Below are 26,382 nucleotides of genomic sequence, written 5' to 3'. Positions count from 1 at the left end.
GGGCCAATCATGGCGTCTGCTTTATCAAATGACCAATCATGGCGTCTGGTTGATCAAAATTAGACAATGACATAAGTTCCTGATAGCAATAAATTTGATTTTCAAAATATAACCTCTCTGTTGATTTGTCTGTCAAAATGTCTTTTCCGTGGCCTTTGGTCTTTTTTTTCAGAAATGCGGTCCACCCTAGAAACTAACAAGTGACGTATAATGAGTCAGGCCTTACCCTCCCCACCCCTTCCCCCCCCCCCCCCCCCTCCCATCCCTATCGCCTTGCGGAACTCCTCAGCTCCGATACGAATTCAAAAGTCAAATTCTTCATAGTCTGATCAAGGCATTGATATGACATTTCTTATTTTAAACAGCAATGCTATATTACCTTTTCGGCTCACTCGACGTGTTTTCTTTTAAATCTAGTAGATTACATAGCTATTCACTGATTCATAGAACAAATTCTGGCTTTTTTTTCTTTGTCGTACCCAAATCTTAAGGCCTTAGGGCCTCATGAATTTATGCTCCCTTGTTGCCTTCACGGGGTTTTGTTGTTGTTTTTCCAGGTCAAAAAGATGGTGAACAATCACGTCAATCAACATGTAGACTTGCACGTCATCAGAGTCATCAAATTAACGCAAATACGCACTTAGCTTTTTATCTTAGACAAGTGTTAATTGTTGCTTGATTGTGTTATACATTGAAGCACTTATAATGATTTTTTGCCATTGTTCATCAATTAGCGATAGGCCCTATTTATACGCTATAATTCAGCTTGTATTACAGTTTAATTCGTCTTTCCAGCGGCGATGACCCAAGAGCAAACGTTTTTTGGCCATCATGGATGTGGAGATTATAGAGAAAGAAGCTCTACAAGAGCAAAGGTACTGTCCTTAAGATATCTCTAAAAGCTAAACTTTAAGCATTATTAACTGAATGTAATCTATAGTGTTTAAATACGTAGAACCTTGTTCTTGAAAGCAATGAAAAATATATTTCTCCCGTATCTTAAAACGCATAGTTATAATTCTACGTGAAACCTATACACGACTGCATATAGATACGATTTTCAGAATCGCCATCAACACACAATTCATATTTTGCTTCGCCATGGTATTGTAAGAGAAAAGAAAACAATTCTACACATTTATGAGTAATTTAATAGAATAACGCGATAGTAACAGGTGTGCGACTTTTCGAAAAAATAGTTCAAAACAAGCGTCTTTTTTTTACCAAATTGGAAAATTATCCACAGAATCAACAGATTGCAATCATCCTCTCGTCAAGACATAGCGTTTAGCCCAATATTAAGTTAAAGTGCAATGTTTCTGTAGCTTTGTTGGCTATCGTTCGGAGTTGTTTGTTGCTATCATACACGGCAATGAAAGGAAGTAATTTGAAAGTATAAGTTTAGGGCGGACGTGCGAGCTCTTCAAATTCTAATTCAAGATCGTGGCCTCGAAAGCTCTATAAACGAGCAGCTTAAAAGAATGGAACAAGCTGCCCCGCCTTACCCTGGATTCCACTAGTGCAGATATTTTTAGAGAACGAATAAAATTAAATTAAATTAATAAAATTATATTAATACCAATAATGCTGTTTAAACGATTTTTATCTTTTTACTTTATTTAATCTTTTTTTATTCTGCCTTATTATTATTTTTATTCTGCCTTATTATTATTTGTATTATTATTTATTTTATTATTATTATTATTTCTATTATTATTTTATTTTATGTTTTTTATTTTTTTATTTTTATTTATTTATTTTTATTTTTTTTAGTTAATAAATTAATTAATGTATTTATTTATTTATTTATTTATTTATTTATTTATTTATTTATTTATTTATTTATTTATTTATTTATTTATTTATTTATTTATTTATTTATTTATTTATTTATTTATTTATTTATTTATTTATTTATTTATTTATTTATTTATTTATTTATTTATTTATTTATTTATTTATTTATTTATTTATTTATACAATTAATTTATATCCACAGTGATGGTAACCCCTTTGTGGATTAACAATGTAGATGTAGCTTCCTTCTAAGGAATATGTGTAGGCATTTTTTGTGTGTTTTGCTTCTTTTAAGTATGATTCACGCTACTTTAATGTGCTGTGCTTGTTTACGTGTTATTTACAACCATCGAGAAACCACTTGACGTAAAATATCAACATTTGTTGTTCTTAGATACAACAGGTATCAAAAATTGTCAAGGTTATTAAGATGATATTTGTAGATATTAGCCACAATATTTCATCGAATTCAAAATGCTACGTGATGGTGGAGAATATTTAGCATGTGGTTTACCATAAAACGAATGACAAAAAATCACCCTAAGTGCTAACGGCACTGTTTCGCACCTGGTCTAATGTTAACAAATCCAATAATAAATGACATAATTTTCACTTTTAGTTTTGATCTCCGCACACTGTTCTCGGTTATGTTTTGATAAATTAGAGATAAAATCAGAGTAATGAGCTATAAGACAGGGAAGAATCGTCACTCCTTACCATCGCCACAAGGCGTGACCACTCCATCAATGAGTGCGTGACAATTCAACTGACGGTAAGGAGGGGGTGACGTGTATCACCCAATCACGGCGGCTTATAGTTAACCACCGTTGATTAATTGAGATTCAATTAAAAGCTCTGCTTACTTTAGAGCACAAAAGGCTCCACTAAAAGGAATTCTTAAGATATATGAATATAAATGGTTGGTCGTGGCAGGTTACAAATGACTGATTTTGAATGTAAATTGACGATATTAGCATTTACTGTGCTTTGTAAACTTCTACGAGTGTGTTGACTATAGACTCAAGCTGTTATTTGATTTGCCGAAACTTAATCTAAAGCTGGCCTTTTAAGAGTGCGAACACTTAAGTGTGTCGGGTGGCGTGAAAATTGATGGTTGGGCTTAGTTTTGGCTTTCGGAGGATTTATTGAACTTCAGCCATGGAGACGACAGCGGAGAGTGGATCAAAAAAAGCGCACCGAGCACAACTGAAACCAGCTCGACTGCTCTCACGCTCCAGAAATAATCAAATCTTCCCACACAGCGCCAAGGCACATACACATAATGCCTCGGTAGACTCCCAAAGACTCGAGTTTCTACGAGATGGGCCCGATGCCCTGCGAGCAAAGTCGTGTATACCTCCTGAACTAGGGAACAGGACAGCATCTCCTTTTCGTAGGGCAAGAACAAGCCTTGATTTAGATTACTTTCGTACTAAACCTGAAATTCGTAGGCAAAGAAGCGAAGGATCACTAGAAACTTATTATCGCAAGTTGAGAGGTGATAAGAGAGAGAGTATGAAGAGAAATGGGAGTATATCAAGCTCGACATCACGAGCAAGAAGGCTTAGTAGGGATTCAAGTTCAGGATCCATAGAAACGGGACAGCGACGGGACCGTACGGGTTCCGGGCAGTCTTGGCGGCTGAGTAAAGGCCCGGGGCTTGTTAAATTATCAGGGGCGAACTTCAAGCTGGATTTTAAAGAAGTGAAGGACGACGATAATGACGTTGAAAGAGAGAAGAGAGTAAGTCTTTAATTAACGCCACGCTAATTTGATTTAGTTGATTTTTAGCACTTATCAACCGTAATACCGTTTTTCACTGGAAGCTATTTTTGAGATTGTTATGACAGCGTAAGACGATACGTCTAGACATTATTCAGATATAAGTTACAAAGGTTAAAGTTCTAATTACTCATGTTCAAAATTCTACCGATTATCTACAGGGCGACTTAATGGGAAACTAGTTTTTCACGAGTAAAATTCTAGATTGGTCTTCTCAATATAGGGTTTAAAAGGGTGTAAACCCTATTCAATCAAACTGAACACACAATAACTTTCAATCGCTGCAATGTTTGTTTTTACTTGTTCCTTAGTAAACAATCTTAAAAATCACGTAGACGCCAGCATATGCTTGTACAGTACTAATTGCTACCCAAGGGGAGAGGGAGGGGAGTTGGGTGCTTGATAATTACTGAGATGCTTTTACATAGTGCCGAAGGGGGAGGGGAGGGACAAACTCTGTTGGTTCTCACTAAGACGAGCGCAACACGAGTGACAATCGCATGCGCAACGCAAGTGACAATAGAGAGCTTAAGCAAGTCAACACGAACGGCACCAAAAACGGCGCGCACGCTCACGAATTGCTGAAAAACGGCGTTGACGTCCGTGACCGCGCGAGTAGAACGTAAAAATAGGGAAAATGCCGTTCGAGATTTCTTGTCACGGACGTCAACGCCGTTTTTCAGCAATTCGTAAGCGCGCGCCGTTTTTGATGCTGTTCGTGTTGACTTTATTTCTAAAGAGTACTCATGTACTATGTTTTAAAATGGGGAAAAAAGTATAGCAATAGTATAACACCTCTTCGGTCATAATACCCTTCCTTCGTGATATATTCCAGCGCAAGAGATTAGGGACTGCGGAAAAAAAAATCGACAGCTTAATGTTAGGTCTCCGAATGGTCTCTTAATGTACTTATAAAAGCTCGAATCTCGGATTAAATATTGGGTTAATTAACCTGCTCGCATATTTTTTAAAGGTAGTCGCGTTCCTCCTATCGCGCAGCCATATGAATGCAAAATATAATGTTCGGCCCCATCGCATGAAATATCAAGAACTCGCAAAATATTATTAGTTATCCCTTGATGTTCATTTAGGGAATTGACACAATATCAAGAAGAATCTTTTCGAGCTTTTGTTTGATTGCGGCACACATCTACATCTCTGCGAAGTCCTGCATTCGTCTCTCTTAATTTCTATAGGCCCTGATTCCGACTTCAGTGATAAATATAGCTGCATAAATAAATAACTGAATAGATCAAAAGATATATGAGTAAAAAAAAAAAAAATAAAATAAGAAAAAAACAAACAATCCAAATGAAATATATTATTTCAACTCATTTTACTTAACTCACAGCTCCAGTACATTGTTAGACATTAAATGAATCAATTAATAGAGCTATTTCATCAAATCATAAAACATTCAATATTCAAACTAAAATCAAAACAACAATGTTCCCCAAGTAGGACCCATGTTTTACAGTCTAACTCCCCCACCTTGAAAAGCGATAACTTCTTGGAATTTCTTCTCCTCTTATACTAATCTGTATCCCCCACCTTGAAAAGCGATAACTTCTTGGAATTTCTTCTCCTCTTATACTAATCTGTATCCCCCACCTTGAAAAGCGATAACTTCTTGGAATTTCTTCTCCTCTTATACTAATCTGTATCCCCCACCTTGAAAAGCGATAACTTCTTGGAATTTCTTCTCCTCTTATACTAATCGGTCCTTGTCTCAGTTGCGGGAGAAGTTTCGTCGCGCTATCCGCATGGTGCAGATATTCAGCGCGTTCTGTATCGGCATTCGCCGGTACGCCGAGCAGGAGAAGAGCACGCAGTATGACTTGTACTACATGCGAGACATGCTTCCGGGAAACGAGGACGTGCCAACACCCGTACAGGAATCCTCACTCTACTTCAACAAGCATCTCTTCTCAAGGAACAACACGGTAAGAGCACGGAGCACGTAATAACACGGTTAGAGCACAATATACCCGGCTAGGAAAACGCACTTAAGAGTACGGTATTTCACGTTTAGAGCACGGGCGGTAAACGCAAGGAACACCAAGTTAAGAGCACGTAATACCACGGTTAGAGCACAATATACCCGGCTAGGAAAACGCACTTAAGAGTACGGTATTTCACGTTTAGAGCATGGGCGGTAAACGCAAGGAACACCAAGTTAAGAGCACGTAATACCACGGTTAGAGCACAATATACCCGGCTAAGAAAACGCACTTAAGAGTACGGTATTTCACGTTTAGAGCACGGGCGGTAAACGCAAGGAACACCAAGTTAAGAGCTCGTAATACCACGGTTAGAGCACAATATACCCGGCTAGGAAAACGCACTTAAGAGTACGGTATTTCACGTTTAGAGCATGGGCGGTAAACGCAAGGAACACCAAGTTAAGAGCACGTAATACCACGGTTAGAGCACAATATACCCGGCTAGGAAAACGCACTTAAGAGTACGGTATTTCACGTTTAGAGCATGGGCGGTAAACGCAAGGAACACCAAGTTAAGAGCACGTAATACCACGGTTAGGAGTACGGACCACCCAAGTAAGGGCACGGAATAATTCTGTAAAATAGCACGGAACAATAGAATAAGATCGCTGAATACCGCGGTAAAACATACTCAAGTTAAATCATAAAACACTATGGAATACCATGGTAAGTTGGAATACCATGGTAAGTACATCAACATGTCTCGCTAAAATTAGGGAAACTGCGGTGAAAGAAATGACCACCATGGTAATAGCACGATTTTAAATGGTAATAGCACGATATAACGTGGTGACCCGCATTAATCACCATGACACGGCGCGGACTACCGCGGTGAATGCGTGTAATACCACAGAGTAACGCCAGTAGAAGATGCTATTCTTAGATTAGTATTCTCTCTACCTAGCTGAATTTCTCTTTTTGGGCGCGTTGGACTTGTTTTATACTTAGCTTGTGTGTATTCTCTCTTTCATAGCTGCATTTCCCTTTGTTGGCGCGATGGACTTGTTTTATACTTAGCTTGCGTGTATTCTTTTTCTCATAGCTGCATTTCGCTCTGTGGCCGAGTTAGACTTGATTTATACTTAGCTTGTGTGTATTCTCTCTTTCATAGCTGCATTTCCCTTTGTTGGCGCGTTGGACTTGTTTTATACTTAGCTTGCGTGTATTCTTTTTCTCCTAGCTGCATTTCGCTCTGTGGCCGAGTTAGACTTGATTTATTCTTAGCTTGTGTGTATTCTCTCTTTCATAGCTGCATTTTCCTCTGTGGGTGCGTTGGACTTGTTTTATACTTAGCTTGCGTGTATTCTTTTTCTCCTAGCTGCATTTCGCTCTGTGGCCGAGTTAGACTTGATTTATTCTTAGCTTGTGTGTATTCTCTCTTTCATAGCTGCATTTTCCTCTGTGGGTGCGTTGGACTTGTTTTATACTTAGCTTGCGTGTATTCTTTTTCTCATAACTGCTTTTCGCTCTGTGGCCGAGTTAGACTTGATTTACACTTAGCTCGTGTGTATTCTCTCTATCATAGCTGCATTTCCCTCTGTGGGTGCGTTGGACTTGTTTTATACTTAGCTTGCGTGTATTCTTTTTCTCCTAGCTGCTTTTCGCTCTGTGGCCGAGTTAGACTTGATTTATACTTAGCTTGTGTGTATTCTCTCTTTCATAGCTGCATTTCCCTCTGTGGATGCGTTGGACTTGTTTTATACTTAGCTTGCGAGTATTCTTTTTCTCATAACTGCTTTTCGCTCTGTGGCCGAGTTAGACTTGATTTACACTTTGCTCGTGTGTATTCTCTCCCTCATAGCTGCATTTCCCTCTGTGGGCGCGCTGGACTTGTTGTCTGGCGCCTGAGGATCGAAAAGAGGCGGAAATCAGCAAACTCGTGTCCTTGCTGCGAGGGATGAAAAGTTTTAACAAGTTCTCGCGGGAAGCGCAGCTCAAACTTTGCCGCACCATGACTTATGCCTGGTGAGTACGGGAATCTACAGCAAAGGAATGCTTCAGTGCATCAGAATCCTCCTAGTTATGATGCTCGTGTCAAACAGAAACTGTCTTGACGGTAGCGCGCGTCACACAATGATTATGCTAATGATTGTCGCTATTGCTCCAGTAATTTTCAGTGCCAGTCTGTGACAACCTTCCGTCAGTCGACTCTAAAAAGATTTAGCAAATTCCCTTTTTTTCTAGTTACGAGAGACGACGGATCATCGTTAGACAAGGGCACCCGGGATTTTGCTTCTACTTTATAGTCTCGGGCACAGTCTCCGTGACAGTGACGCGGCGAGATTTCAAGACAGGTATCTCGGTCACCAGCACAGTTGATGTTTTAGAGAAGAACGAATCTTTCGGGGTAAGTTAAGAGCAAGCATCATAATTTGACGCTTACTAGAAGCACATTGAGAAGCTCGTAGATGCATAGTGAATAGTAAGACATTTGTGTGTTCTTATTCTAATTTGAATCGAGAATTTCCTTTCATTTCGCGGGTGAGAGTCATATACGTATAGGCGATAAAATTTTATGCTAAGCAGGAAATTTGCTTGTAAACATTGATAAACTTGATGTCCTCTGCAAATCCAAGGCTTCACAAAGGACTGTAACATTTAAAATCAGGTCATTAAGTGTTATTTTATCAACATTTTTCAGGAAATCGCGTTGATGTCGGAAGACGCGCGGAGGACGGCGACAATCGTGTGCCGTGACCGTGTGGAAGTGCTAATCGTCAACAGAGAGACGGTCATGGAACACTGTCCAGACGTGTTCCAGACAGAATTCCGAGAAAAATACAACGTCATACAGTAAGTATTCACATTCACAGAACCATGTAGATCTTAAGGAAATAAGACCAGGCGCGTACCCAGGACTGGCTAAGGGGGGGGGGGGGGGGGGGGGGGGGGGGATACGCAGTCATTAGTATCATATGTCTTCTCATGCTTCCAATTAAGAAACGACAAATAGAAGGGGAATGTTGCTAGAGTCTTTGACTTTATTATTCACTTTCAGACAAGTCTATATACTAAGTCTGTTTATGGTGAAGTGAATAATTTGTTATTGTTATTAATTCATAATATGATGACCCATCCCCCCCACCCCTGTCGCTCTTACCCATAATACTTCAGGGTCCCTTCCGGCCACTCGCTATTCAGGACGTCATTGAGAAGGCCTCCGGTATAGTGCCTTTGTTCTTTATCCATATTGAGGGCTTTAACGTATTTCTAGGAGCCACAAGCTGTTTCACGGGTGGGATGACCATGCCCTAACTCAGCTTTGCTTCGAGTCGCACATCAAGGAGGTGAGTTTCTGTCAGTATCACATGCCGCTCGGTAAACACTCGGTAATGCCCGCATACAAAAACATGTGAAATATTTCTACATACATAGGAACACATTCAGCCTGAGATAAAAGTATTGTTCTAACTTTTAAAAACTCTTCCATTTTACATAAGGAACGAACAGTTTAATGTTTTAATTGGTATTGTTCTTAATCAAGTTTGATTTGGATAAACGCCACCTATTTAAAGAACTCCTCCTACAGTCTCTAAGGAATGCCCCCTCCCCCCCCCCCCCACTTAGTTTGTAATAGACGTCCCTCTCTAACAAACGCCCTCTTTCTTTAACACCCACCCCCCCCCCCCCCCCCCTTTCAGCTTCAAAACAAACAACATATAGCAATTTCGGTAATATAAATCAAATTTAATTGATCTGAGTTTGGCTTCTACTGTGTGAGACTTGCTTAATGTCAAAACGCCCCGGGCGTTTATTAGATCATTTATGGTATTCTAGCACAGATTTGTCTGTCCCTAGTCTGCTTATCAGCTGCTACTAGTATCACGCATGCCTTGCTACGCATGACTTGTGACACTGAGAGCGGCTGCTAAGCAGACTGGTATGTCCCTCCCAGTAAACAAAATAAGAGCACTTCACTTAGCTTGATTTTACGTTGAGTACCAAATAAATAAAAAAAACCTGAATCCTGAATACCTTTCTTCTATGCGGGATTTTACTGAATATACGCATTTAGAGTTTACTTTATTGTTTACCTGTAAGAAAAAATGTGTCTAGTGATATGGATTATTAAATGAATCCCACCAAAGCCTCCTTTATTTTGCAGTTGGCCCATGGGAAGCTCGTCGATGCCGACACCAAACTTTCTGACGCCGTTTATTTTATCATAAGGGTAAAATAAATAAAATAGATTTAATTGAATTGAATTGAAATAGAAAGCTTTTCACCCTCGTAAGATACCATGAGGGCGCGGATCCAACGTATTTCTGTGGGTACTACACGGCTCTGCCTAAAAGAGGTCCCTCATAAGAAGGTTGACAGTACTAATGTAGTGCTGTAGGAGTCGATACAAAACGTGTTTTTTTGTTCCCCAGGGAAAAGTGGAAATGCTTCGAAGGCTTGATCTGACAAACTTGAACAATTCACACACGTCAATCAAGCTGTACGGATCACGCGAGCTTCCTCAACCCGAGTCGACAGCGCATGCGCGCGGCAAGCAGGAGTATGTCAATATTGGATCGCTGTACAAGGGAGAAGCCTGGGTACGAATAACAGTACGATTATGCATTTTCGATCGGGCGGGGTTGAGTGATGGTGGTGAGAGAAGGGGTCTGCGAAAATGGGTTTAGAACTTCTTAAGGAAATCCCTTGTGGTTGTATCCCTTTTCTATGGATATTATAGATATTTATCTGAAAGCGTCTTAGTAACTTGAATGAGCCGATGGAGATTGACTCGAGTAACTCGGTGGGAGCGCAAAATGGAGGCGTGATTGCACTTCTTTCATTTTCTTCTTCTTCTTCTAGGACTTACAGACCCTCTTTCCTGATGCTACTGATGTGCCCGGAAGCATTTTGGTCAGCGCTGGTGCACGGCTGCTCAAAGTGCCAAAAATACGCATTCTTCAACTTTGCAGCAAAGGAGAAATAGAAGAGTTCCAGAAAAACTACATTCCTCAACACATGTAAGTTCACTACCTTAATGTCCGGATGGAAATGCGTATGAAAATCCTCCATCTGGTCTGGATGTGGTCATGCTCAAGATAAGACATGCTGTATAAGATCCGATAAACCTCGAACGCGAGTATCACAACAACAAGACTTGAGCTGCAGCGTCAGCCCCCCCCTCCCCCCCCTCCCCTCTTTCATGCCTTTGACTCGACAAAACGCGCGTCCTCTCCTCGTAACTCGACAATTCGTTACTCGAGAAGGGTGAGTAGCGTCCCAAAGTTTGGACTCGAAGGCGTGTTTCAAATAAAAGGGGAAGGATTTTGATAATGCGCATAGAGGCAGTCCTGATTTTATTTGACTGAATTCTTTGAATTTTAGATGCCCAAGTAATGACGCGCTTTACGAGAAATTCCTGGCCGCGCAGTCCTGGATCGAATACCGTAAGAAAGTCGTACAGAACGTTGTCGATTTCAAAAATGGACGCTTGATTGCGCATGTCCCAAGCAGTGCTAAAGGCACTTCCGGCTGGGGAGCTTGGCCTGGGCGCCAAGCCAAAACCACGTGTGCCACAACACAAATGACCAAGATCCCGGATGTTGTGGTGAAAGAAATCAAATGAGAAGAATGGGAGTAGAAGAGCTTAAAATTTATCCTTATTAAATAGGGAAGGACTATTTAAATGAAATTGAAAATATAGAACAATTGTAAATATAGAAAAGACAACCTTAGTATTTATGCCAAAAATAAATGCAGATATAATTGCAATTTTTAGTTTAAGGTCTTTTTCAATCAATAAACAAAAAATCTTTCTTTATAAACTAAATAACTGATGCGACTTACGTTTAGGCAGTCACCCAAACATCCGTATACGCCAAGGATCCACAGTCCCTCGCGCAATTTATATCCTATAGCCTATCGCGCAATTCCCACTACCTTTGAATGCATCCACATTCAACAGCAGCCCATAATGTTGGCGAGGAATGATGATAGAACAAGGGTTGAATTGAATTGTAGCCCCCCCCCCCCCCCCCCACACACACACACCTGTGATAAGATTACACCAGACACATGCAAGCGAAAGGTTTATCATAGCAGGCACGGGGGATAATTTATTTACATAAGGATATTTACACGATGGCTCGAGGATATGACCACAAGCGGCCGCTGTGTTACTTTCTGTTCATAATATGCACAAACATTGGTGGCAAACATTAATCAACTAGAATCATACTGTAATCAACCTCAGGTTATGAGTGACACTAGCGAGATTGATGGATTTTAATGTTTCTTACTGTCTCAACAAAAGCTTGATTGCAATTACTTGCAGCTCGGCTATTGTTGATTCTTCCATCATTTTGTTCTCATTTTAACATATTCTTAAAACTAAAAGGGCCTTTATTTGTCAAAAATTATAGCTTACTAATAGTTATGCACTTGAGCTCCCCTTTTATACATTGTAAAGTCGAATGTCCCCCCTTGCTATCTGAAGCTTCTCGTGTGGCGGTCGAATGGAGGTACCTTATTTGTACTTAAATTCGCGTTTTTAGCGAAAATTATGGACACTTCTTTTAATTATTTCCGCATCGCATTAGAGGGATAGATCGCTATTAGGGAAGTTCTTCGAATGTTGAATAAATGAATAACGCCAAGAGACCATGATATAAGAGAACGAATCCCCGTGGCCCATGATGTCGTACATGAAAGCTATTTTTAGATTGCGCGAGCTTGTCAATCATAGCATCCATATATGGTTCGTCGCGCCATATTTGGTTATGGGCACCACGAGCTAGTACAATTTTAGAACAATTTTTTTCCCTCTGCACTTCTTTTCTTCGTTCGCTACCTGTTTTTATCCTTTTAGCTGCTCTTCAAGGCTCATGATCACAATGCTACTCATAGGGTGGTGTCCTGGTATCTGTTAAGTTATCTAATGTTCAGTTATCTAAATGTTATATAAATAATTGAACGGCGGGTGGGGGTCACACCTTCGACTCCCTTAATGGGGGGTATTGATATTTTCTGGAGCTACACATTGGTCATTGCACATAAACATGAAAGAATAAGAATATGAGAAAATTCTTGCTCCCTCAGGCTTAATTATGTTATTATCTTTTATGGTTCTTATCAACAAAAGAGAGTGTACCTACCTAAACATTACTGTCGAGATCGAAATCAAACGCGATGCTAAAAGTTTCGTAGCAGGCAAATACTATCTGCTGTGATATTATGCACTGCACGTGATATGATCAGATTGTCACGGAGGAAAATATCGAAATAGAGATTAACATCTTTGACAACTAAATATATTACTTTATAAACACCGACCTTCCTGAAGTTGAGAGACCGTTATAAGTATGTTTTGTTTATTCAACTTAAAAGCGTTCTGTTTGTTTAATCAAGCTATATCAACAAAGTAACTTTAGCCGTTCCTATGAAATAGGATAGGGAAAAAAAAGAGAAGTAGGAGTGGCGCGTCCCTTTTCCAGGGGTATTTGACAATCGGAATTTGGCCGCCAATTCTCGGTTCGTGCAAAAGCTCTAGTTACGCTAATCTCCTCGAACGGGCTAAGCTACCTACCCTCTTAAACAGACGGCTGCAGGACATTGCTATACTAATGTACAAGGTGCACAATAACTTGTGCCCTCCTAATATCTGCGGCATTTTTAACAGACACAGTGCCAACTATAATCTAAGGCAAGCAGATTTCTCCCTTCCAAGGTACAACACCACTACTTATGGAAAGCACTCTTTAAGGTACCTTGGGCCAAAGCTTTGAGGGAAACTGTCGGTCACTATAAGATCGTCACCGAGTTTAAATACTTTTAAACGCAAAATAAAAGAAATCGACATTTCCCTCCTAATTGAAGATGGGACAAAATGCTGCTCTTTGTGCAAAAATTAATAACTATTTTAAAATTCTACATTTATACGAATATTTTTTATTTTTTATTTCTTTTATTTTTTATTATTTTTTTTATTCTATCTTATATTAATTAAATTAGTTATAAAGTAGCAGTAGTATCAATATAAAGTATCAGTAGATATAGCTCTTTATTTTAGTATTTACAGATATATATATATATTTTCCTCTCATTTCGATGTTTTAGTTGTGGCCCCATATTAGTCCGGACTTCGTTTCCCGAGCTAGACGGACTCCGACACTTTAATAAAGTTTATCATCATCATCATCATCATTCTTAACGAAGGAAGAAAAGTTGGGTCTGAGTTCACACAGGGTTTACCCTGAGTAGGATTCAGACCTGGCCGTCGGGGCAGAATTAGGTTTTGATACGGTTTAAGATTTTAAGTGCCAAAATAATTGAAATATTGTCAATCATTATAATCATGTTTGTATCTTGCCATGCGCACTAGCACGGCCAGCAGTTAGTGTGTGACATCAGTCAGTAGCAACATGTAAACATTACGTATGTCACGGTAGCCCAAGGGTAACAAACCGAAACGCCCATGGGGGGGGGGGGGGTAGTTCGTTCCTCGCACGCTCATTGGCTGAAGCCTTATTTAAAGAGAGCTAAAAGCTTTCCATGGCTGTCAGTGTCGGATTACCTGAGGGACGCCGCCGTGGACCACATAAAAAGGGGTGCGGTGGAATCCGCACCTTATTTTTTTGTATTCTTTTTGTATATTAATATAACTTGTTATTATTTTCTTTTTATATGTAAATATGTATTTTCTTTCCTGGTTAAAGTAATAAACTGAAACTGAAACTTGTAAACCTTCAGATTGTAACAGCGAAGTAAAGTCCGGTACCTGTACCGCCCCCACTACAGTCTTCTGCCGTTATTACAAGATCGTCGATGAATTCTCGAAGCAATAAGTCGCACTTGTCAGCAGCCTTGTTCAGTAGCGCGTGTAGGTTCAGCGTGGTCTAAAGTGCTTGTGGCGACACATGACAACAGGAAGTTGAACCTAATCGTATGCGCTCAAAAAACAATAAATATGCGTCAATCAATCTTAACTATCGTGTAAAGAGGACGCATTGGTACACGAGGCTGTATGAACTTCCGCGAGTCTGAGTTATGGGAATATTCGCCACATAGTAAAACGATCCAGACGGGTTTCTTTACTCTGTTTAGCTGGGATAGGATAATTCTCCTATATTATGATTTCTAGCCGTGGTGGTCGAGCATGTTACAACACGTACTGGAGCGCTCTGGGTTTCAAAAAGCCTTAGAGAATTCAGACCAGAAGATTTTCAATCATTTTTTTAAGAGAGCTTAAGGCTAGTATAAAGTCAAGGCCATGAGTTTGCCAATTCGCCTGGTTTTGGTGGTAGTAGTATGGTTTATAACTATTTCGGCGATCAAGTGTGTTCAAGCTCCGAGTTTGGCGCCCTCGAAAAGAAAAGCTATTTGCATAAGTGTTTGCTCTTTGCTGAATGGGAACTTGAAAAGCTCCGCATTTTCTTGGAACAGAAAGGTACGTTCTGAATTAAGTTAGATACTTTAGCGAGTATCGTTAAATACTTTAGCTAGATCTAAATTGTAACATAAACTGTATATACTGGTTTAGTAATTATTACCGCACGTGTTTATCCTTGTGTTGTCTCTAATCACAGACTAACAAAACCTGCGTCAAAACAAAACAAAATGAGTAATGGCCTTAAGGGTGTTCTCAGAGCACACTTCGAAATTTACTTGAGAAATCTACTTTTTATTGGTCGTGCGAAGTACAGAGAAATACAAATAAATAATAGTGATGTTTGCCACCGTACGTACTGATAAAAGTTTAGTATTCTAGGTACATTTGTGGTGTGTTCGTGTGACCATCACCTCGCAAAACATGTGAAGGACCTGTTTTTTGTTTGACAAAAACCCTTCCCTGCGTGACAGATATATGGTCTCGTTAAACAAAATGGTCTTTATTATGAAAACAATTGAGCTTCGGTACGGCTTCTCAGAACGTTCTTATAAAAAGTTCATACATTTACAAAAAAAAAGGTGTAGAGAAGTAGTACATTTTTATCAGCATTTGAAACTTTTTAATTGACTGATCAGTTGTAGTCCGGATGGTATTATGGTATCAAACTCATTGCCTAGTGCACACTAGCGACATAACGACATAACGACATAACAACATAGGCGCACTCTCACTATTTTAAGCCCGACATAACGACATGGACATAATGACATATACACTAGCTGGTATGTATTTATTTCATTGATTCGAGAATCATCTTAGCAATTGGCCAAAAAATCTTAATAATCTCAGAAAATCCGTAAGGCCGGTAAGAATATTTTCAGCCTTAAAATGCCCCGAAAATAATGACGGCCAAGCCAAAATTAGACGTTCTAAAATAAAAAAAAGGGTTTTTTAGTTTTTATTTTGCAGTGGATATTACAGCAAATAACATTAATCTGGTGACAGCCCGCGTCATTTTTTTTACAGGAGAACATTACATTTAATTTATTCCGACTACATATCAATTCAATTTCGCGTGAAAACAGAGAATGGAAATGAAAGAATAGAAAAAAATATAGGCATCTGATAGATGAATAAGAATACATACAGCGATAGCATCCGTTTAGGATCGTTCTCTGTCACTTATAAAAATAAAGATTATAATCTTGAATGTCTATTAGACTGCATGAAACCTACGCAATCATAGTCTGATGCCTTTCACTTTGGTTGTTTACTCGCCTGTCAGGCTAAGAAAACTGCGGAAAAAATGGAAAATAAGTTTAATTTTTTCATCTTCTTATTTATGCAGTCTATGGTACCTTGCTTTATAGCAAAATGATGCAGAAATTTAAAGAGATATTAAACCTTTTATTCTAGCTTAGATCTACAGGGTTAGGGTTTATGGTGATTTGGGGATGCTCTGCTTTGGCGAATTACTCTTTGTCTCAGCGATTTCATTTTCGAGTGTTTGCGCCTGCCATATGATATTTGAATATTTGCCATAGAACTGAACATTCATTAGGATAATATAAATCATAACAAAACAAGATGAACATTTGATCGAAGTGAAAAAAGAGCCCCAGCGTTCGATTCCCACTGTTTCCACGATTTTTTCCTTCTTTTCTTTTATTACATTTTGTAGCTGTTGTAAAAAAAAAAGAAATTGTAGAACTTTCTTCATATTTGATACTTCAGTTCACATTCTCGTTCCCAGAGCTCCTCGGTCATACTGACCGCCAGAGGCTCTGATAAAAGACGAAAACTGAATACCCCGTCCTAGAATCTAGGACAATCCGGGACATTTTGCCAACTCTTAGGGTATAAAATTCTGTATAAAAAGTATAAAAACTGCTATTTCTAAGGGGATGTTTATTTTTTTTTCGATTCTGCCATCTCTTAGGGTTAAAAATTCCTTCGTCCACACCCAATTTGCCATCTCTCAGGGGTAAAAATTTCTGTTGCCCACGCCCAAAGTGCCCCCCTTAAGGGTTAAAATCAATTTTGACGACGATCACCCACGTCTGTTTTTATCGGAGTCCTTTATTGGTTTTGTTTCTTTTTCAGAAAGTTCTGGTATATGTGAATGGATGCGTCTGTAGCAGAGGTATTTGTTTAAGTGGGAGGTTACTCTCTATAGTTTGTCACGAAAATGACATTGCTTAGATAGCTGCTTCATTCACGGGAGCGACCCTTATCTGAAAGTTAAAAGCTGCTTTACAAGAAAAGAAGGGGGGCGGATCTTTTCCTGTTTCGAAACTGAACATTAACTAAGCTTTCTTGCCAGTAAACAACATAGTGCTTGCCGTTTTTGACAACATCGTTTCCAAAGTATTAAAAATTACCCAAAACGAGGCATCCCTTGGCTCTGATAATGGTGTTTTTTTTTGTTAGACGATCAAGCGAGGGAGAGGGGGAAACGTTCACTTAAAGAAAACGTCACACAAACGACGACAACTAGCGCTACCGAGGTAAAAAAAACATATACTTGATCTCTATACGTATGGTAGCTTCTGCTTGTTCTCTGTACGTCTTTAACAATAACATAGCATAGCTTTGTGTTCTAGGTCGTTCCCTCTGACAGACCTACACTTCCAGGGTTGTCCATTGGGGGCATCCACATTTTCCCAGAGGACGGTGAGTAAAAGCCAAATGCTTTGATATAGAATACAGGAGCACATCTGATTCGGAGCGTTCACCTGTGATATGCCCACAGTTAGGGTTAGATGCCAGGAGCCCTGTGTTCACTAGGAGCATTCAACTGTGATATTTTATTTACTAGGAGTTAGCTTTTTACTAAAATAATTCCCGCCGAAACAAGCTGTGCTTCTGATAAGTGAGCCAATTTTAGGAGAGGAAGCAATAGCAACTCATCTATCAGATGAGATCACAAGTCATCAGCGTCAACAGCAATTTAAAATGTTTAAAAAGTGAGGAAAAGAAAGAAGAGTTTTTCCTTCTCTTCTCAAATACGCAGCAAAGTTCCTTTGCGAAAGCAACTTGCAAAGGAAAACAAACACTGCGAAAAGAGAGACACGAAGTGGCCCGACATTGGCGTAATAAAAAGTCAGTAGCGGATCTAGGGGTAGGGGTTTAACCCCCCCCCCCCCCCCCCCCCACCCATTTGGGCTGCCAGAAAGCCATATGTAACAAAACAAAATACCTCCTCCCCCTTTGTCACTATATATAAAACAATTTCTTCTGGGTTGTATTTTTTCGACGTTTCGGCAATGCCTTCATCAGGATTCCTGACCAACACCTGTTAGGGCACTGCATCATCATCATTAACTCTCTATCATGCCATTTGGCACCTTTGAGATGGACTTACCATCGTCTGCATTTTGACTTGTATTCTAGCCGACCTGTCTAAACACAACATCACTACACCTGACCCTAACGAGTCTGTTCCAAGTATTCCAGCTGAAACGCTGAAGGTTCTTGCTCCGGACATTTACAGAGCAACAAGTAAGTTTTTAATATAATCATATTAGTCTCTTTCAGCCGTTTTTTATCCTAGCAAAATACCGAGAGTGAGAAATCCATTTTAGTGGCGGATCCAGGGGTGGTTTCTCAATAGAACCACCCTCTCAAAGAAAATGATGATTGTATTCTCAATAGAACCACCCTCTCAAAGAAAATGATGATTGTATTCTCAATAGAACCACCCTCTCAAAGAAAATGATGATTGTATTCTTAGGAGCAGAAAACTGAGGGCTTGGAGAACTTTTTATAAATTGAACTCACCCTTTCAGAATTATAGATCCGCCATTGCATTTCCATTGGCTGATATAATCCGCTCGAATTCAGGGCCGTAGCAGGGAGGGGGGGGGGGGGGGGGGCACTGGGGGAACGTGCCCGCCAATATTTTCTTTATGTTTTTGTATTGTGCCCCCCCCAATATTTCAAAGCCTGCTACGGCCCTGTATATAAAGTATATTTCATACTATTTTATCTTTCAATGTTCAATGAAAGCAATAACAACAGATTACGGATCTTTAATGGTTAAGCTGTAAGAAAGATTAGTGATTATGAACCATCTCAACAATAACAGTGAAATAGTTTTAGTAATGTGTTAAAGAAATAATAGTAATATCTAACAACATTAACAATGAGAAACAGCAGTAAAATTGATCAACGCTTATAATTGTGGTACAAATGCTTAATATTTTGTTTTAAATACAAATGTTTATTGTATTTTAAGATACAAATGCATCTTCTTGACGTTCGGATAAATGTATTTAGTGGCATTTAATAAAACCTTAATTGACATATTGTGTGTTGATAACCTTGCATGGATACCACAAAAAAAATCACTTAATAATTCTAATACCGCCTTAATCATTTTATACTGTATCAAATAAGCGTGATTCCAGGAGGTTTTATTCTAAAAAAACGTGTGGATAATTAATTCGCGGCTATCGGAAATGTTTTGTTTTCGAATATTGGGAACCCTGTGGATCATGATCATCTTCGCACCCTCGCCCCAGCGTACCTCGGCCTTTGCGCCCGCCACAGAACTCCCAATATAAGAAAACAATCAATATTTCCGAATGAGAGCCGGCTAGGGCTATGTGGATAATTCAAAAGCCGCCATATATTATTGAGTCACCCAGGAGCCCCTCGCTACTTTTGCGGAACCATTTGTGCCGAAGCCCTCCACATGGCCCCAGTGAACCTATATTATTTATATTTATTAGACAACGAGCTTTCTCATCTTAAATGTGTAAAAGCTTATTTAGTAACTAGCAAGCTCCAACTCTGATGAATTTGCATTATTTCTATTTGTTACATGGGGCGATCCTATTTCATTATTCTAAATATTAAGGAAGTTCCATTTGATGTACGTTTAGAGCCGTGCCCCAATTTCTTCTCATGTTTAGAGAATTCCTATAATCTATAAGTTGCTGTACTCTCAGAGGAGTGTCCCGATTCCCTATATGTCTAAAGCTATGTTTTATGTAATTATAGAGGCGTGTCCTCATGATATCAGTGCCGGATACAATGGTACAAATACCACAAACCTCAATCAAACCGTGAGGTTTGTTAAAACAGAGTCGATGGGGTGGTATGCTAACGTCACGTGGGCCTCACCAACCGGTAAGAATTACTTAATATTTTAAGATTACACACTGCTCTAAGTCGTTGTGTTTACTCATATACACGATTCTATACAAAGGCATGATAGCGTTTGTGCTGGGACGGAGATATTTTTGTAATTGTAAGTCTACCTTTGTCTTATCGCATGGGAAGGTTAAACGGGTATCTAAGGGCGATGCCTGTGGTAAGAGCGATGGGTGCATGTTCTTAAACTGCAAGTTATTTAACTGCAAAAGATCGATATCATGAGCTCACATGAAAGCCGTGGTCGCCTTAAACTCGTTTTCTTTACTGTGATACACAGTAGCGGGAACATCGTGGTTGAATTCTCTTAATTTATTTTGTCGTTTCTTTCGTATATAACTTTATATTGTTAATATCATGGTAATGCGTTTATAAAAAAATACCGTTTTGTTTGAAGAAGAGCGAGACATCATCGAGTCATACCTTTTAATGTGGCACGTGGACAATACCAAGGGCACTAACAAAGCCAGATGCAGACTTGCAAACAAGGTAACAAAGCCAGATGCAGACTTGCAAATAAGGTTACAAAGCGAGATGCAGACTTGCAAACAAGGTAACAAAGCCAGATGCAGACTTGCAAACAAGGTAACAAAGCCAGATGCAGACTTGCAAACAAGGTAACAAAGCCAGATGCAGACTTGCAAACAAGGTATGATGTTAACTTTCAGCCCCAGGCGTGAATGGTTATTTTTCTTGTGAGGTGTTTCTTGAGCAACAGGGACTACCACCAAGTTTTAGGAGAGCTAGAGCCAATCAGAATGTGAGAATAAAATCCAATAATTAATCAATTAGATAAATCGTTTCTCGCGTCGTTATTGGTTTTGAAGGTACATTAACCAATCAACGATGACTACTTGCTATGTTGTTTTACAGGCCTTTTAAATATCTTAAATTTTTATGGCATTTTAGGATCAAACGTACATTGTTTTGAACGAGACCGATGGCTGGGTGTATCCAAAAGTTATATATCTTAAGGTAAGACGTGTGGAGTGTATACTAATTTGACAGCAGCCTGAACGAACGATTTTGGTGTTCCAGAACTTTCTATATATTGTTAATCACCCATGTTTTTTTTTGTCCAGGTAATACCTCTACCAAGAAAAAATTCACGAGAAAAATTCAAGCTTCATCCTTATTACCCTAAAAGTTAGTATGCGTGTGAAAGTTGCTATACCTAAAAGGCAATTTACAGCTAAATCGTGTCTATCAAACCCAAAGCACAACAACACAATGTAATTTTTTTGTTTCTGTGTCTATGTAAAGAATGAAGTCATTTAGAGTTGGGATTGAAGGCTTGATGTGGTGATCTGTTTGCCATCCACAGGTGCTTTACCTATTCCAGTTCCTCGAAAATCTAAAGGTATGCTGAGTGCGACTCACGCTTCCATACCCACCAAAACAAAGTTAGCCATTTAGGGTGCAAAAATGATTGACACGAAATTCATAACTAGGATGATTTCGTTCTTATTTGCACTGACGCAATCTTTGTCACGCTCATAAGTTTGTGCAAAAAGTTGATGCCAATATCAGATAGCACGTCTCAACTGGCTTATTTCACAAAGCTGTCAATGTGTCACGGTAGCGCGCGTCGCACAGTATTTTTTTAACCTTAAAAAAGAAAAGAAACATATTTGTCGATTATTTTGCAGCTGACGTGACCAAGATCTCGTTGGCCATAACCATCGGTGTGTTGTCTGGGGTGGTCATCATTATCCTTTTGCTCGGAGGCGTCTATAAATGGAAGTGTATGACGAGTTCCATCAGGGACGGTAAGACTACCCACAGTACCTTGCGACATGCCTGGCCATTCAAGTGTGCGTACTGCGAGTGTTAAATCATTTATGTCTGTTTTTAGAAGTGTATGGATTTACTCAAGTTGTCATGGAAAATGGCAAAAGTAAGTGAGTTCATAGAATGCTTCATCAATAAGAAACGTCGTGACCTTTGATGCAATACAAAATCCAGCTTATGAGAGGTTTCACACATCATTCTAACACGCTCTTAATTTTACCCATGACTTTACTTGGTTTCACGTGTTTTTTCGGCGTAACTGCATATCTGGCAGCTTTGTTGTGTTTTAGAACAGGTCTCAAAATCTCTTTTTTACTGTTTCGTAATAATTCTAGGCTAGTTGCTCCATGGGTCAGGGCTTCAGGGGCGGTCTAGGGGTGAGAAGAAAGATAGAAAACCTTCTTCGCCAGTAAGGCAGGCCAAGATTTAGCTGTTAACAAACGCTGACAGTAAACGAAATAAAACTTTACTTAGTAGGGTACATACACATTTGGTCCAGACAAGAAAAAATGTGCTATTAGCGAAATGACATGGAAGAACTTAACAATCGTGTTTGTTTTAGGCAATAATGCGAAGGCGGACCAAGATCTTTTCTTCGCATCGTATTATCAAGAAAGCTCGAGGCATACTGAGCGTGTAGCCACAATGGCTTCGAGGTTACGCGAAGATGGTTATAATGTCATCATCGATCAGTTTGAATCGGTGGAGATCAACGACTTGGGGATGTGGCGGTGGGTTGACCATCAAATGAACAAGGCCAAGAAAGTGTTAGTGATTTGCTCGCCTGGCTATGTCAGGCTGTGGAGAGCTATGGTAAAAGGAGAGTCGACAGTGGACCCAGAAAACAAGGACATGGCAAGAGTCAAATACGAGATCAATCTGTGAGTACTATGCGATGTATCATAGCAATAAAAATATATATTATGCAGACAATGTTGCCTTCATCAGGCATCAGTATCTCCAGTATCATTATCACTATCATAATCTTCCAAGAGTGTAGCAAGGATTAAAACAAAGAGGGGGGCCCAAAGAAACATTTTCCCCCGCATGGAACATTATTTATGTTGTCCCAATACCACGCCCCAATCACTATCGTCGTCGTCATTATTATCGTCACCATCATTTTCATTAGCACAACACCACCATCATCCATCACTACAACCATCCCCATATTTATAACCATTATCATCATCACTACCACCATCACCATAGTTATCATCACCATCATCATCTCTACCACCATCACCATAGTAATCACCACCATCATCATCACTACCACCATTACCATAGTTATCACCACCATCATCATCACTACCACTATCACCATAGTAATCACCACCATCATCATCACTACAGCCATAACCATCATTACCCCCATCACCATAGTTATCACCACTATCATCATCACTACCACCATCACCATAGTAATCACCACCATCATCATCACTACCACCATCACCATAGTAATCACCACCATCATCATCACTACTACCATCACCATAGTAATCACCACCATCATCATCACTACAGCCATAACCATCACTACCCCCATCACCATAGTTATCACCACTATCATCATCACTACCACCATCACCATAGTTATCACCACCATCATCATCATTACCACCATCACCATAGTAATCACCACTATCATCATCACTACCACCATCACCATAGTAATCACCACCATCATCATCACTACCACCATCACCATAGTAATCACCACCATCATCATCACTACAGCCATAACCATCACTACCACCATCACCATAGTTATCACCACTATCATCATCACTATCACCATCACCATAGTTATCACCACCATCATCATCACTACCACCATCACCATAGTTATCACCACCATCATCATCACTACCACCATCACCATAGTAATCACCACTTTCTTTATCACTACAGCCATAACCATCACTACCACCATCACCATAGTTATCACCACTATCATCATCACTACCACCATCACCATAGTTATCACCACTATCATCATCACTACCACCATCACCATAGTAATCACCACCATCATCATCACTACCACCATCACCATAGTAATCATCACCATCACCATCACTTCCACCATCACCATAGTTATCACCACCATCATCATCACTACCACCATCACCATAGTAATCACCACTTTCTTTATCACTACAGCCATCACCATCACTACCACCATCACCATAGTTATCACCACCATCATCATCACTACCACCATCACCATAGTTATCACCACTTTCTTTATCACTACAGCCATAACCATCACTACCACCATCACCATAGTTATCACCACCATCATCATCACTACCACCATCACCATAGTTATCACCACCATCATCATCACTACCACCATCACCATAGTTATCACCACCATCACCATCACTACCACCATCACCATAGTTATCACCACCATCATCATCACTACCACCATCACCATAGTTATCACCACCATCATCATCACTACCACCATCCTTATAGTAATCACCACCATCACCATCACTACCACCATCACCATAGTAATCACCACCATCATCATCACTACCACCATCACCATAGTTATCACCACCATCATCATCACTACCACCATCACCATAGTAATCACCACCATCATCATCACTACCACCATCACCATAGTTATCACCACCATCATCATCACTACCACCATCACCATAGTTATCACCACCATCACCATCACTACCACCATCACCATAGTTATCACCACCATCATCATCACTACCACCATCACCATAGTAATCACCACCATAATCATCACTACCACCATCACCATAGTTATCACCACCATCATCATCACTACCACCATCACCATAGTTATCACTACTATCATCATCACTACCACCATCACCATAGTAATCACCACCATCATCATCACTACCACCATCACCATAGTAATCACCACCATCATCATCACTTCCACCATTATCGACAGCAACAACAGTATTGCCTTTACTACCCTTGCATCAATAGGACCCTTGCATTAATAGGACCCTTGCATCAATAGGACCCTTGCATCAATAGGACCCTTGCATCAATAGGACCCTTGCATCAATAGGACCCTTGCATCAATAGGACCCTTGCATCAATAGGACCCTTGCATCAATAGGACCCTTGCATCAATAGGACCCTTGCATCAATAGGACCCTTGCATCAATAGGACCCTTGCATCAATAGGACCCTTGCATTAATAGGACCCTTGCATCAATAGGACCCTTGCATCAATAGGATAAGCAGTATACGATTTGAAATCATAAAACAATTTAGATAATTATAAAAGAATTCATCTACATCATTTTATTTCATTATTGATAACTTTCACGCTTAATAGAATTGGGAACATGTACGCAGAGAGACTGTCCACTGCGAATATAATTTGTCTTAACATGGGTAAGAAGAACACGCTAGGCGACGAGCTTCCGCCATGGATGAAACACAACACTCTACAGTGGCCCGAACAAAAAGACGAGGTTTATCGGAGATTGATAGACCAGCGAGCGTTACTTCCCATCACGTGATTAAAGTTTAGCTTGCTCAATATGTGACAGATGTGTTTTTTCTTGAGGAAGTTGAATTGGGCTGGATATGATCTATAATTGGATTGAAATGTACAGTGTGAAACAAGAGGTTGCGGGTTTTACAAGGGTTTAGGGATAGTACAAGGGGGTTACGGGTGGTACAAGGGGGTTGATGGGATATGGAGGCTACGGATGGTACAACAAACACTATTGGTTCTGGAAATGAACTTGTATATAGATCCCAGGGGCCAGAGCCGAGCTCATCCACAGAGATGGATTCTAGTGACGTCACAACTCCAACCAACCACGGGAGAACCGATTAAATCACCTTGAACTAGGCTACCTGGTCTTCTATTGCATTGGATCGTGCGCTAGCGTAACAAGGAAGGCGTTTACCTCCTTTGTCGGAGATATACTAATGATATTGAAACAAATTAAACAACAATTTCTAATGAAATTTGAAAGTGTAGTTTAAAAGGTAAGGAAGACAGAAAGCATAAGGAGTAATAGAGCTACAGTCGTCCACTTTGTAACGAATATTTGTTAGAAAAAGTCTAGACTACGTGTAGCCGCTGGATCAAGGATATTATTTGCGAGTCAAAGGCTACACGGCTAAAAAAATTCCAACTCAATCCGGTTAGCTACTAAAAGGATTATCAAACTGAATATTGTTTCTATGCAACAGTTGAAAAGAACACTTTTAGGATATTGGGGAGATATTCTTGAATTGAAAATGACGTATGAGCTTTTAAAATAAAAACATAACGAAAAGGTTTTTACTCTGTGTAAGTAAAAAAAAAAATGATTTTTCTTTTGTAGCAATGTACATATTAATAAAAGACGTGTAAATATACGACTCCAAAAAGATCGTTGTTGATTTATCAAAATTATCTCAAATCAGCACTGATTCTTCGCATTAATTAGGATTTTATCACCAAAAATATTGCAAACATGAAGATTTCGCCTGAAAAAAAGAAAATTT

The 26,382-nt window shown here is 39.6% G+C and overlaps 2 protein-coding genes and 1 long non-coding RNA gene across 9 annotated transcripts in view; all 3 read left to right on the top strand.

The window, feature by feature from the left end:
* The window catches only part of LOC116609403 (mucin-17-like), a 33,467-nt gene extending 22,173 nt beyond the window's left edge, over nucleotides 1-11,294 (top strand). Inside the window, exons 2-11 of one of the 5 annotated variants that reach the window (XM_048729001.1) lie at nucleotides 796-875; nucleotides 5,313-5,522; nucleotides 7,384-7,547; nucleotides 7,767-7,929; nucleotides 8,224-8,375; nucleotides 8,797-8,869; nucleotides 9,688-9,753; nucleotides 9,956-10,123; nucleotides 10,386-10,543; nucleotides 10,908-11,294. In XM_048729001.1, coding sequence (XP_048584958.1) covers nucleotides 796-875; nucleotides 5,313-5,522; nucleotides 7,384-7,547; nucleotides 7,767-7,929; nucleotides 8,224-8,375; nucleotides 8,797-8,869; nucleotides 9,688-9,753; nucleotides 9,956-10,123; nucleotides 10,386-10,543; nucleotides 10,908-11,148 — 1,475 coding nt within the window. In that variant the 3' untranslated portion in view covers nucleotides 11,149-11,294. Of the gene's footprint in view, nucleotides 1-557; nucleotides 876-5,312; nucleotides 5,523-6,555; nucleotides 7,221-7,383; nucleotides 7,548-7,766; nucleotides 7,930-8,223; nucleotides 8,376-8,796; nucleotides 8,870-9,687; nucleotides 9,754-9,955; nucleotides 10,124-10,385; nucleotides 10,544-10,907 lie in introns of those variants that run through there. The other 4 variants (XM_048729002.1, XM_048729004.1, XM_048729003.1 and 1 more) reach the window with 4 other exon arrangements.
* Nucleotides 11,295-14,326: 3,032 nt separating this feature from the next.
* On the top strand, nucleotides 14,327-26,265 carry LOC5501956. 3 transcript variants are annotated; one of them, XM_048729134.1, is made up of 14 exons: nucleotides 14,327-14,967; nucleotides 17,014-17,053; nucleotides 17,341-17,417; nucleotides 17,514-17,583; nucleotides 18,304-18,411; nucleotides 19,915-20,043; nucleotides 20,468-20,556; nucleotides 20,977-21,042; nucleotides 21,150-21,213; nucleotides 21,392-21,427; nucleotides 21,717-21,836; nucleotides 21,923-21,964; nucleotides 22,421-22,739; nucleotides 25,214-26,265. In XM_048729134.1, exons 1-14 carry the CDS (start codon nucleotides 14,791-14,793, stop codon nucleotides 25,398-25,400), a joined length of 1,524 nt encoding a protein of 507 aa, XP_048585091.1. In that variant the 5' UTR covers nucleotides 14,327-14,790; the 3' UTR covers nucleotides 25,401-26,265. The 3 variants fall into 3 exon arrangements, with proteins under 3 accessions (XP_048585091.1, XP_048585092.1, XP_048585090.1); XM_048729133.1 differs by having other exon boundaries at nucleotides 14,331-14,967; nucleotides 20,465-20,556; XM_048729135.1 differs by lacking the exon at nucleotides 21,923-21,964 and having other exon boundaries at nucleotides 20,465-20,556.
* LOC125567978 lies at nucleotides 20,604-20,823 on the top strand. Its single transcript, XR_007311962.1, has 2 exons — nucleotides 20,604-20,684; nucleotides 20,717-20,823. It is a non-coding gene; the product is annotated as an uncharacterized LOC125567978 (long non-coding RNA).
* Nucleotides 26,266-26,382: the final 117 nt, after the last annotated feature.

The sequence above is a fragment of the Nematostella vectensis genome, chromosome 6, assembly GCF_932526225.1.
Source record: "Nematostella vectensis chromosome 6, jaNemVect1.1, whole genome shotgun sequence".
Lineage (NCBI taxonomy): Eukaryota > Metazoa > Cnidaria > Anthozoa > Actiniaria > Edwardsiidae > Nematostella > Nematostella vectensis.
Note: the sequence above shows the minus strand (reverse complement) of the source record. Positions and strands in the feature narration are given on the sequence as shown.

Bases quoted from the DNA above. Each gene is read 5' to 3' on its own strand.
- LOC5501956 (XM_048729133.1), top strand. From the start codon at position 14,791: ATGAGTTTGCCAATTCGCCTGGTTTTGGTGGTAGTAGTATGGTTTATA. The intron at 20,044-20,464 runs GTAAGAATTACT...TTTTGTTTGAAG, and splicing joins CACGTGGGCCTCACCAACCG to AAGAGCGAGACATCATCGAG. The intron at 21,214-21,391 runs GTTAGTATGCGT...TGCCATCCACAG, and splicing joins TCATCCTTATTACCCTAAAA to GTGCTTTACCTATTCCAGTT.